General features: G+C 44.1%; 2 protein-coding genes across 4 annotated transcripts in view; both read right to left on the minus strand.

Moving 5' to 3' along the window:
• The window catches only part of phlpp2 (PH domain and leucine rich repeat protein phosphatase 2), a 42,768-nt gene extending 37,815 nt beyond the window's left edge, over window positions 1-4,953 (minus strand). The window contains exons 1-2 of the mRNA XM_042062112.1: window positions 4,660-4,953; window positions 2,741-3,024 (exon numbers count right to left, since the gene is read on the minus strand). Of these exons, the coding sequence (XP_041918046.1) occupies window positions 2,741-3,024; window positions 4,660-4,854 (479 nt within the window). The 5' untranslated portion in view covers window positions 4,855-4,953. The remainder of the gene's footprint in view (window positions 1-2,740; window positions 3,025-4,659) is intronic.
• An 816-nt stretch (window positions 4,954-5,769) lies between these two features.
• ap1g1 (adaptor related protein complex 1 subunit gamma 1) overlaps window positions 5,770-13,620 on the minus strand; it is a 31,241-nt gene continuing 23,390 nt past the window's right edge. For all 3 annotated transcript variants that reach the window (XM_042062116.1, XM_042062114.1, XM_042062115.1), the window contains 5 exons: window positions 13,348-13,474; window positions 12,941-13,042; window positions 12,553-12,713; window positions 12,170-12,268; window positions 5,770-10,721 (listed from right to left, as the gene is read on the minus strand). In XM_042062116.1, the coding sequence (XP_041918050.1) occupies window positions 10,620-10,721; window positions 12,170-12,268; window positions 12,553-12,713; window positions 12,941-13,042; window positions 13,348-13,474 (591 nt within the window). In that variant the 3' untranslated portion in view covers window positions 5,770-10,619. The remainder of the gene's footprint in view (window positions 10,722-12,169; window positions 12,269-12,552; window positions 12,714-12,940; window positions 13,043-13,347; window positions 13,475-13,620) is intronic.

The raw sequence follows: 13,620 nt of genomic DNA on the forward strand, positions 1-13,620 counted from the left end.
CAGCCCAGTGTGCACAGGCTTTTTCAGGTCATGGTGAATTGGGGAGTTTTCATAGGTTTCTGGCAAAGCTACAGCTCATACTATGTACACCAATGTTCATGCATATTAATGGACTGCACATGATAACCTGTCCTGCTGGTAGAGACATATGAAGAAATAGTGTGACACAGAAACACACACCGACACACCATACACACAACACAGCCATTTGCTGCCCAGAGACACCAGCTGCTCTCTTGAAGTTCTTCTGATGCAACTGGCCCTACAGAGCACACAGCCCAACTCTCTTTACCCCCCCCCCCCCCCCAACCCCACCCCGCACTGGCTGCCTGTGGCCACTGTTGGAGCACTTCCTGAAGACTAATGTGATTTCAGCCATTTCAGCACTCCCGTCACTCGCAAGGGCGAAAAGAGGGGAAACTAAGCATGACTCTGGTCTTCCTTTCAGGGACACCTTCAGAGAGGAGGCTCAGCAGACGCTGCAGAAAGTGGACACTGGAGGCCCCCTCTCCATCAGTGCATGCACAGACACAAGCCAAGCGCCAGGTGCCAACCGGAGGTGCTGTTCATCCGACGCAACATTTTCTGTCAGAATATTTGTCTTTATACGTTCATCCAGCTCATTCAGCTTGTGTGTATTTTCATGCAGTCTAGTCATATATCTGCAGTGACATCAACTGCTTATTCATTTCCACTTTTATTTATTCATGCAGCACTATTATCAACACACACTGTTTTTGGGAGCTTTGAGCTTGCGGCCTAACGGCAGAAACAGTATATTAATCTGTGTTTCTAGCTGGCTGACTCTGGAGCTTTCCGTCTGTCAGTCGGCTTTGTTTATCTGCTTGTCTGTCTGTCTCTCTCGTCTGGGAGCCACAACTCTGCTCTCAGAGCTGTATCTGTATGCTTCTGCCATGCTAGGCTGCCATGTCAATTTCTTTGGCCCACAGCTCCCACACACACACACACAGACACACACACACACCACACACACACGTCATACACATGACGTAAATCCTCTTTTGATATATTTCCAAGAGCATGCAATCAGAGAGAACCAAACAGGAAATATTACTTGCCCTATTTGAATTATAAAATGTCAAGCCTTCGGAACCTTAAGGAGCCGTACAGAATTACACTCCCAAAGGTGACGATGTGGCACATTTCAACAACAGCTTTGACAGCCGTGCTGACATCTTTGCAGCTGAGTAACAGTCAGTAGAGGGAACGTGGCACCAGAATGACACACTTTCATCACCCTAAACCAGTCCTCTTTTATGAGCACTGTGACGACAGAGGCTAAGGCCAGCCTCATGCTAGGAACCACCACAGCTGATGAAAGCTGTTTGGCTTGCTTGCTTGTGTAAAGACTCCATAGATATCACAACTCAACACCTCAGCAGAGAGTCGAGCACACATCAACCATCATAAACCGAACACAAGTCACTTTGGGTTCAAGCAGAAGCCGATATGTGCACAGGCAGGCAAATCAATACAAGAGAATGCGTGCAACACCATGGCGTGGGATTTGCGGGGAACCTGACAAAGAATGAGACTGGATGCTGGAGATCTTGTTTCTCGTTTTGCTGACATTTTGGCGTGAGTGACCTATTTAATGCATTGCACAGTGCACTGAGCAAAGCATCACACCAAAAATAGTCTAACAGCAAGTAAAAAAGCACTTCCTGGGCTTCATCTAAAGAGCCAAGAAAAGAAAGAGAAAGGGACAGAGAGAGGGGGAGGGAGTGAACATGAGTGAGTGAGGGAGAGAGAGGGAGAGAGGGAGACAGAGAGTGGGTGTAACCAGATTATAGCCTGTCTAAGTGGCATTCTCGCGTGGAGCTCTGGTTTATTCTGGAGACCTGCTGTCACACATAATGTCAGACAGTGGCCATGCCACTCCGCAGGTCAGCCTGTCTCGGCACGACTGTTCCATTACTCCAGGAGCACAGCTCGGCCGCACTGCCCAAAAAGGCCGGCTGGAAAATATCACGCCCAGATGAGACCTGGAGGTGTTGTGGAAAAGAACTGGCCACTCTAAAATAGCCTGAACGGTCTATTTGTTGTTTCGCTTCATCCAAAAATACACTATACACGCTTTTATCCCAAATGGCTTTCGGAAAAATAAAAACAGATGTGCTATCACTGCTTCTTGCTTTAAAGATGCAGTCCGCCATTTGGATTTGGTTTCACAAAAGTTTGTTGATATTTGAACTCAACAGCCAATTACATTACACCCCTCCCTTTACTATTCCCCAAGCACAATGTTGATGGGCTGGGATTGTTCTTGACTCGATCCTAGGCGAAGCCACTATGTGTGCGAACAACATAGTTGTTTCTTAGTGCAAACGCAGAATGAGGAGGCCCACAGCTAGAGGACAGTGAGGGGCAATTTCCTTAATCCGACATGAAAGAAGTGTACAGGATTATGATTGTGAACTTTAATGTTGAACTTTTGACCTTAGTATACGTTGTGCCATGCTTCATTCATTTTTCCATAGAGGATACACGAAGACAACACATTACCACCATTCCATTTATAAGGTGGTTTATCTATGCACCCAAAGTGCTTCACAGTGAAGGGGGGGGGGGGGGGGGGTGGTGGCACCTCAACCACGACCAATGTAGCATCCACATAGCACACCATATTTATAAAACATCATTGTACATACTGTAACACGTACTAACATATATGACAGGCTGTCTTAATGGGTGTCTGTGTGTGTAATGCGTGAACTACCTGAGCAGGTCTCCATGCAGCTGCAGGTACAGGCCCTGCTGGCAGTCTCTCTGGGCGCACAGCTCCTCCACGGTGGTGCTGGTGGAGCACAGGACCAGCTTGAGGTCGGGCTGCGGGGTGGAGGAGGGGGCCTGGGGGCCGCTGGCTGGGGGCTGGGGCTCGGTGGCCCCGTACAGGCACACGCAGCCCCGCTGGGGGTCCCCCTTCAGCCAGTCCCGCTCCCGCGAGCCGAAGCGGTTCTTCCTGGTGACGCAGCCGCGGCTCCCGTTCCGCTTCATGTTGCGCTGGACGGACGGACAGACAGACATGGATCATCAGGGTGAGGAATAACAGTCATGCTTGTGAGCTGGTCTTACTTCACCAACAAACCTCTATTATTTACTGTGCCTTGAAATCAATAGAGGTCACCATTCAACAGAGATTTGAAAGGTCAAATTAATTATTATTATTTTCTACAAGGCACCTGCCAAAATTGTGGCGATGATGAATGATCAAGCTGTTTAGAGTACCTCTACTGTGACAAATGCCTTGCTGTCAGACGAAGGGCTCCACCCAAAATATTCTAATTCTGTGCTAGAAACCTCTCGGCTTGCCTTCCACCCTAATGTGCCAAGGCCCAAATATTTACACCAGGGCACAAATGCCCTGGTGATTTGTGTGTGTGTGTGTGTGTGTGTGTGTGTGCTCCAGGCCCCGAATCTGAGACAGGCAGCCAGGCATCAGGTCATTAGTCAGCCCTGATGAAATCATTCTCCCACGATGCCGTGCTTCGCCTGAGCCCAGCACTGCCAGCCTCTCCCAGTCTCCCAGCACAGCAGAGGAGAGGCAGCAGGGACCCACACACACTGCTACACACCAGACTGAAACACTCCGAGACACTGTGACACACCAGACAGCATCTGACCACTTTCTCAATGCCCTACCCTCTCTCATCAAGCCCTGGCAATACTGTGCAAGGTTAGAGAGACATACAACTCATGCTGACTGATCCTTTCTGAAAACTGGATAGTGCATGATCATTTTGAAATAGGGATAATTGTATTTAATACATAATACAGTGATCAATATGGACTGGAATTTATATTGGTGTTTTGTCATTAATGACAGGATCTACCCTACCACACAAGGAACTGTTCCATTATTCAACCATGATTGGGCACACAAAGGCCATTTCGCAGTAGAATCATTTTATTGCATCAGCAAACATCAAACGTTCATAATATAATCAGCAAGATAAGGCTGAGTGAATGAGTAGTATTATGTTTTCTTATGATGTGCTCTTGGGTTATTTATGGCCGTGCGTAGCAACAATTATTATCCTTCTGGTAAGCCAGATACACATGCCCATAACATGCAGCCTATAAGATATTTTCCTGCCAGACATTAAGATCAGGTCAGTCACTACCATGGTCTTTCAAAAACGTTTGACAAGATTGGCACGAAGACAGATTTGGCACAAAAATATGCGTTTACATCGCTCATAATATTACTTTCATCAGATGATCCCGCAGGATGTCCAGCATCCTGGACAATTCCAAAACGATTAACGATTAACAGGTTAGATGGCAGTGTGACAGTAGCTGGCAACACTACAGTACTGACTGTAACAACCCCGTATAGCTTGACTATAAGCAGCACAGATCCACGGACAAGAGAAGGAGGTGGTAGCCTACAATGAGAGGCAACCCTTCGGTGTCCTGAGTAACAGTGAAAACGTATAGGTGGGAGACCATATGATGGAGACGATAATTCGCAAAAGAGAACATCAATGAACTAAATTGTATGACGCGTGATAGTGTCATGGATGATGCAGGTCATGATTTCATACGCACGGCCCTTTACAAGACACCACTATTCCATTGCGGAGGTTTAAATGACAGAATGGATACTGACGATGGCATGCCATCTATGTAGCATACCTTTAACACTCTGATTTCCGTTCCTCCTCGGGTTCCCGGTCGGATGCGGTCGCCGCGACCTGGAGCTCCTGCTTCATGGACCACCGGGTTCGGCAGATTTCCTTTGCAAGCCCCGTTATCTTCGACACCAGCTCCATTTTTACCGTCTATGTCGCTACTCGGAGCAGTCTCCGACGTTTTCTCCTCGTCTTTCATTCTCGTTGATATATCTTACTATAACAATCTACATATAACGTCGCAGTGCACGACTAGTAAATTCCAATACAGGAGGCGGTGGCAGAGCCCCATCCTGGTTTGGTGAGACGCCATGAGACTGATTCTCACGGCTGTCAGATAGACCCAATCAATAAACATTAGAGAGGCAGGGCTACTTATTATTCATAGGGCACTGCCCATTTCAAAGAGAGCGTCGCCGTGCTGAATTATTCATGAGAATGTTTATGCCCACTCGGTAAGTGCTTAAAGAGACACGAAATCGAAATTCTCTTCCTAAAATTCTAGTGTTTGTTCATTATAGCCATATTCAAAAAACGTACCACGTAGGCCTACCGATATAGCCTACTCAAAACAGAAGAAATTATGCATAGGCCTACCTGTTTTACATTCTACAGAATGTAATGTTTAATTTAGGTAGCTTACAATCACGTGCGTCTAATGAAATAGGCTTCAGTATTTTCAACTTCAAAAATACAGTGTGCTTACCCGGTGTCAGTCTGGCGTCTGTAGCTGAAATCTTTCTCTTCTTTCTTACTGAACCAGCATTACTATGTGGGTTAAACATTGACCAATACGTTTTTAATTTAGTATAGGCTAACTACCTAATAAAATATGTTTTCTTCATGCAACTAAACCTGTATAGTTAAGTTTAAAATGGTGCATCAAATGGTCACTTCGAAGAGAATGTTTGTCACTGTAATAAATACCAGGTATAGTCTCACACCTGTTGTGACACTATAGAGAGCAAACTGTATAGGTGGACAATATATTACATCATGTAGGCTTAGATCACATACTATTTCTTAAAGTAGGCTAAACAATTCCGATTAAGGGTCAGTGAACCTTTTTGTATAGTAGGCCTAAGTAAAAGAAGAAGAAAAAACACAAGAAAAATAGTTTTCATTTTGACTTTTTATTATTTTCTTGATCATATCTCCAACCCAAAGACAATAATACACAGCATAAGTCTAAAATATCCCATCTAGTAGTTTACAACCTCTCATTTTATTCATCTTCATCATCATAGTCATCATCATTATATTTTTTTCAGTCCGACACTCTTCTTGAAGACACAGGACTCTGATTTAGTTCAACATGTCAAGCCCATCATGTGGAAAAAAAGTTTTTCTCCCTCACAAATCAAATGTGGTAGAACAGCCAGTGTAAAATCTTTTCAGGGGTACAATGTAGAGTTTCACTTTCCAAAAGAACAACGGGTATCTTTTCTATTTTCTTCAGTTCACAAAGAGGGAGCATGAGAAAAGGGGTTTGTCCAAGAGCTCTATGCATGGAGTAACCACCTGCCAACAGACAACTACATCCATATGAACAACGTGACCCAACCCCATAGCTCATCCAGAGTAAAAAGCTGATCGCTGCATTGGACAGTAATTTGTTTTTCTTTTTTATATATATTTATATGTATATATATATTTTCTTTACAGAACATGTCCAAATGTACAAAGATGTCAGTTCCGAGCCATCAAAGGAGGTGTGGTGAATTTACTGATTATTTTGAACTTGCATTTTTTCCACAAGAAGTTTACATAAAGAGTAGAAATGACTATTTACAAACGATTCTCACATGCAGCAGAGAATCAACAAAAAATCATCGCAGCCAAAGACGCACACACATCCTGACAGGTGAGGAGGTGCTGTCAGACATGGCAACACACACTCACTCACACATACACATTCACACAAACACAACAGATACACACAATTATATGGGCTGATTAACCAAAAGAAAAAAAGCTTTATCAGCAGCACAGATTTCCAAAGGATTTCTCTTGAATATTCATTTGCAGTATCATAACTACAGTTGTATAGATATTCACCCTTCATAATTTATAATTAAAAGGCAGAGACAAAATCTGTATAAATCATTCATAAATCAGGGAAATTTAAAGCAGGGAGGTCACCAACTTTGCTGGTGGAAAAAGTAACAAATAAAGAAAAAACAGGGGACAAAAAAAAAAAAAAAAAAAAAAAAACGAGACAACTTTCCAGTATTCCCTTCCCAAAGACCATAATAATCCATGAGCGCTCCCCCTTGTGGCGCTTAGCCTGAAGTACATAACAAACAGTCTCCTCTGATGTCCTTTTCCTCCTCAAATATTAAGCAGCTCTGGACCTCAGTTGCAAAAACATCCATCATGTGGATTATTGCCACTGCGCTATATTAGAAAATAAAACAAAAAGAGGTGGCAATATCAATTTAGCCAACTACCGCTGACGTGAAAGAAAGTCATGTTGTTGGCAATTCACACTGCCTTTCGTGTTTCGCCCCAAAAGAAAAAGCTAATTTTAAAAAAGTATGCCATCACAATAATAAAACATAAGCTCATTGTATCACCCAAGAGATGTGCCGGTCAGTCAAGACATGGTGATTGTACAGTGATAATGGACTCGTTGAATGATATGATGGTCTCAAAGAGTTTGTGGACTCACATTCGGCATAACTAATGCAGCCCCACCACTCACTGCACCCTCAAGTGAGAAATAAGCCATCATCAGTCAGCAGTATAGTGACCAAGAGCCTAACCTAGTTCTGACAGACACAAAGCGGAATCTATGGTGAGCAGTCAAATTGTGATGGATAGTGGAGAATGATGGGCCTCAAGAGGGGAATCAGAGTAACCTTTCAGCCAAAAGACAGAAAGCAAACAGTGCGAGATCTGACCGCGAGAAAGCGTCTGCTCTGTCGGCAGGTAGTCTATTAATTAGCAGGTGGACTGGGCCTGTAGTCATTATCCCCAATGTGTTAGCCACAGTAAGCAACACAATGAGGCGGAGGGTGAGGGTGGGAGGAGGGCTGCCGCACCACTGGCAACGGTCCCATTCCACTTCCAGACCTTCTTTCCTAGAGGACCATGCCAATAAACTGGCCTTCAAACACACACACACACACACACAGCCGCCCCTGCCTGTGTCGCTGCACGGCATAGAACAGCAGAGTGTCCCTTTAGCCCTACATCATGCAGTGCCAACGGCCACCCAGACAGCATAAGAGAGAGAAAAAGAAAAAAAGAGTCGTATGCAATCAAGAGAGAGGAGGAGAAAGTAATAACACCGCTCATACATGTTATTTTTTTTACACATGTATACAATTTTAGTCCCGATCTAATCTTAACAGGTCTTCAAATGGGAATTTATTTGATCTGGTCTTTTGTTTGTTTTACAATTATGTACAATATACAGGCAGCAGATATTACATTTCGTTTTTCAAGACATTGAGACAGGTAAGTCTTTCAATGAGACCATGATCTGGACTTGAGATCTTAAGACAATATACACTGTGCAGTTCTGGAAGGAAGTCTTAGAAAAATGTTGGTATCTAAAAAAAGGGATGAGCAAGACAAGTTTATGCATCTTAAAAGCCCTCAATATGTACAGAAAAAAGCCGAGATAGCCAAGTCAAAACAAAACAAACGAAACTAAAAGAAAATACCCTAACTAATAGAAGGAAGTGTTTTTTTTCCATATACATTGCTCAAAAATATTTCCAAAATAAGCAAAAGAACATCTGATTTGGTCACAAATGTTAGACACTGTGGCATAGGGGAGTCAACACTCCAATTGGATGGATACACCCCGAGAAAAGCAGAAGCTGGTAGGCAGCCGAGCTAGTTAGCGGTGGAAGAGAAATGCGTGGGTGAAGTGGGTGCCCTGCTGACGTCCCAAAGGTATGCAAGTGGTTACACGTGACCGTCATGACGCCGTTGATCATTTACAACAAGAATGGTGACACATTGTGAGGTATGCAGGTTAATGTTCTCAAACAACACGGTCAACCAAGAGAAAGGGACCAGCTCCGGTCAGTGGTTTAACTACAGCCTGAGGCTTACGGACCTAGGAGTAGCTCTCTCGGCATTTGTTTATCAGCGCCGGTGAGAAAAACGAAACTGATGCGAGTGAAAGGGACCGTGACACGAAAGGTCAAACGAACCTCACCCCTGGTGGGAAGTGAACCCGCTGCGTGACATCAACAAGACTTTTGAGGGCTTCTTATCTACCAGTTATGGCGAAAGGCACATAGATTCCAAAAAAAATCAGGCATCATTTGAAACAATCTAAATAAGAGAGAACAAAAAGAAAGAACAAAAAATGAGAAAAAGAAAAAAAGTACTACAGAAAAAAGTAACAGAAAAAGTGCTGCCCATGACATAGTCAACTTCAAAATAACATGCCTACAAATCTTCAGGAAAAAAAAAAAAATGCATTCAGTGCATGTAACTACATTCACAACATATGTGTACAATGTCTAAGCCAGATTAAAACTGCAAATGTCTTCTGAGACTGGCGTGAATACCCAAAGCCATGAATCAAATTTCATGCCAAATTGTACTGATCTATTATGTACACAAACCAGTAGACATATGGGCAATCTATTCCATGTTTGCCCACAATGCATTTGGAAAACCGCTCTGACAGGCTGTGCATCATGATGCTTTATTATTATTATTATTAATAAAGTTATCACCTAAACCAAACATTTTAAATCAATCCCTATGAGACTGCATCACTTAATCTCCCCACACAGCCCTCTGTTGGAGGTAAACTAGTCACCCTGGGAAACCTCATTCCAATCCAAACAAAGGCAAACACTTGCAAAGGGGAAGAAAAAAAAAGTCCAGGTTAGGTCATCTAAAAGCTTTTCAGCGGCTCAATGGGCTGCTCACCAACCAGTGTTGGTGTGCTCTACAGAGATGCATGTGTGTGTCTTACCCCGGTAATCTCTGGCTAGCTGGAGGGGCCTTAGACCTACTGTCCTAGCTCTCGCTCAAGTCCTTCAAGTCAGCAACTGCAATTCACTCTGTAACCGGTGTTAGCCGCTGAAAAATATACAACAGGTCAAAACTAGCACTCAGAGGTGAAACAAATAGAGATTATCTGGGAGGCTAACCTTTCAAAGCCATGATTAATGCCTTAGAGTTAACAAAATAAAATAACCGTATGTCTGGATAGATGTTAGGAAAGCATTTAAATGACAATTTGCTGGATAGAGACTTTAAGAGATTAATGGAAAATTTGTTTCCCAGCCCCATTCCAAAAGTGACATTTTCCTAATTCCAAAAATGTTAAGTGTGTATATTGGACATATTCTTCTAGCCGTTGCAAATGTTTCCTTAAAACCCCCCAAAAAAGAAAAATGAAAAAAAAAAAAAAAAAGACACTCCATTGAGGGTTAGATTAAAAACACAAATAATAAGAAAAGAAAAAAACGAGAGGGGTTACACAAGCGCTCATAGAAAATTACTTCTTGTGAATGGAGAGGTGAAATCCTTGTTAGGATGACAGGAAGTGACCAAAGTGGGCAGGAAATGGAGAGTGAGTGAGTGTGAGTGTGAGTGTGTGTCTGTGTGTGCGTGTGTGCGTGTGCGTGCGTAAGACAAGGAGTAGACTTTAGTGCTGAATAAAGGTGAAAGAAGGAAAGAGGGGAGCGAGACCAAATCATAGAGACAGTAATTGGTATTCGGATATGTTTTTTTTCTCTGATATTTCAGATGATGCATCATCATTGTCACAGTCGTTGTCATGGTCTTCATACCATCGTCGTCTGGTTGGTTGGTTCTCTGTGGGTCAAGAATGTACCGCTGACTCCCATGCAACCCCTGGGGGCGGTGGTCGGTCTGCGGGCGATGTCACAAGGGGGGGCCAGAATGGGGACGGGGAGAGGGGGGGGGACTCTTTCCCATAGTTCCCATGATTGGGGTCTTTTAAGAGGGAGAGCAGGCAACATGTCACTGCCAGGACTGCGGGGGAAAGTTGTTGACCTCGGCCAAGTCTTGCACAGGGGTGCCTTTGTGGGTGTATGTCAATTTGACCCTCATTCGCAGTTGTTGCTGGGAAAGAAAGAAAAAGAAAAACACACAAAAATGACAGAATGGTGAGGAGTCAAATGATTTCTGCCTGCAAACGCCAACAGCAAAAACATATTCCAGAAAAGTTAAACATATTGTTGCAAAAACGATGACTCTGGATTATCTTATCGATACAAACTGAACACATAAATTGTCCTTTTTCCCTCCTCCACTAATACACAACACAAGTCTGAGGGCGTACTCACACTATGCCATCTGTACCGTACCCGAGATGGTTTGCCCCCAAAGTCTGGTTCGTTTGACCAGTGTGATCGCTCCGTACTGTACCCGGGCACGGTACGCCGGCTCGTTTGACCAGTGTGATCGCTGTACGCTTATCCGATGCCCGGGTCCGCTTGAGGAGGTGGACTCGGGCATGGTACAGTTGGGCTTATGATCGTGTCTATTCAAAGACTCTAGAGCACAGCAGCTCAACCGTGCCTGGGTACAGTTTGATAGTATGCAGTGTGTGTGTGGACCAAGAATGGGAGAGAACTGTACTCCGGCACAGTACAAGTGAACTGTGCCCAGTCTGAGTACACCCTTAATGGCAAAAGACTTTGTCCTGGTAATAAACTGATTAATTCTTACAAGGATGCGGTTTATATATGTTTATGGTGAGTTACTGTGTTATTATCCCAGTGGGATCAAGTATACAGATCACACTTGTAATGTCTACATAGGGTAACATATTAATGATTCAATCTGTAAAACAGAACAGATGGTGGTCCATTGCACTTCTTAAATAAATCAAACAAAACTTGAAATTACAGGAGCTTCAACCAAATTGACATTGTTTAACTTTGATGATAAGACTTATTCAGAGAACAAAGAGGGGGAATGATGCTTCAAGCAGACTTTGGACAGATATTAACTGAACAAAAGTCAAGGACATTTTTTTCAGTTAAAAACAAACAAACAAAACTTTCAGTGACTGTCGTCAGTCTAACAATTACCGAGCACGATCACGGCAATGCATTATCTGAAAGGCATATCAAATACCATTGCCATTACTAAATTCATTCACCAATTAAACATCTGAACAAGGCGAGCTACATGCTAGCACATGCATGAAACGCTAGTTCATACCACCCTAATACCAAGGTGTAGTCATTTAGCATTAGAATTCCATTGATGAAGGTCTACTGGACACTCTTAATATGTGGCGATTATGAAAATGAATCTTTTACACTTTGTCTTGACTCTATAAACACATGCAAGTAAGGCTAGGTAGGGAACTCATGAGTTGGATGTTGGTTAAAATGGTATTTCAGACATTTGACAAACTTGACAAAAAAACATTGTGGAATATGACATACTCATGCAAACCCTGTAAACATACCATCATCAACAGATTTCTTATGTTGCAGTGAAGACGCTAAACTTGCACATGAATGAAGTGGCAGACTAAAAGAGTGTGCTGGTCTTACCTTCTGTGGGTTGAGTACTCTGATGACCTGCGTGACATTTCCCTGGTTGAGCGCCGGGACTATATTACTGCTAGGGGACAGCAGCTGCAGCTGGAATGTCTGAGGGGACAGTGAGAGTGAGACTGTGAGAGTGAGACCGTAATAGAGTGAGACCGTGAGAGAGTGAGCGCCGCAAAGGGAAGGAGTGACAGAGCCATCACAACACAGAGTTTAGTGTCAAAAGAAACACAAACAGCATTTCTTTAATAACCTCAAAATGCAGAAATACTCCTTTTGCTAATACGTTGACACATAGAGGTAGGTAGATAGATAAAGATGATTTTTTCTATGTGAAATAAGTTGACATAGTGGAGTGCTCGGCGTTGTGTCCCTTTGGGCCTCACCTTTGGTACTGCAGCCTGGAAAACAAACTCAGTCATCTCCGCCTCTGTCGAGTTGGTGGCGTGGATGGTGATGACCGAGATATTGGGATTTTGGTTCGACCTCTCGAAGGTGAAGTCGATTTTCAGGCCATTTTTATTGTACGCCGTCATGGGAGGGATACCTGCGAGGCCGGGATGGGGAGTAGGGGAGAGAACATTTGAACCTCGACACAAGTGGAACACGACATGTACTCGAAACATTACGCTGCCTACACCAGTGGAAAATGAATGGGTTGGGGAGAGGGTACCACTTAGGACTGAACATGTGAGTCTACTGCACATTAACAGGAGGCTCGGAGGCCTCGTATGGATGGAGGCATGAGACGGGTGAAATGCGCGGTGCTCCTACCTGCTGCGGTGTCGTTAAACAGGGGTTGTGAGGACAGGCCGTCCAGGAGGAAGGGGGGCTGGGAGATGGGAGCAGAGGGAGCAGGGGCAGGGGTAGGACCACCTAGGGAGGGACAGAGGGGACAGGGACATGGGGAGAGGGGGAAGGAAGGGCAGAGGGATGGGGAGGAGGACAGAGATTATAAAAAAGCCATAAGAGTTGTTTTTTTTTGTTTTTTTTAAAGATGGTCAATGTATGGCTGTGGAGAGAAGGCATGGTGAATGTTGGTGACATCTAGAGGAGAGGAAGCTGGGATGTGCAAAATAGGATGCGTGGGAGAGAGTGGAGTGAGAGGACAACAGGGAAGGACATAAGTGTACAAAGTAAGTGTGTGAGGGGAGGAAAAGACAAAGAGCGAGAGGCGTTACCAGTCAGAGAGAGATCCCCAAGGAGATCCAGGAGCTCGCCTCCAGCAGAGGCAGGCTTGGTGGGTACAGAGGTCTGGATCACAGGAACCACGTCGTTGCCACCCAGCAGGTCCAACAGATCATTAGCCTGCAAGGAGAGGAGAGTCTCACACTGAGTGATGACAAGTCAGAGGCTTTCATGCACAGACAACATCTCTGCATGAAGTAACTGATGGTAAGCAGCTGTTCAGGAGTGCAGTTTCAATTCAAAGGTTCTGTAAATATAAACGATGT

Source organism: Alosa sapidissima, chromosome 14 (genome assembly GCF_018492685.1).
Source record: "Alosa sapidissima isolate fAloSap1 chromosome 14, fAloSap1.pri, whole genome shotgun sequence".
Taxonomy (NCBI): domain Eukaryota; kingdom Metazoa; phylum Chordata; class Actinopteri; order Clupeiformes; family Clupeidae; genus Alosa; species Alosa sapidissima.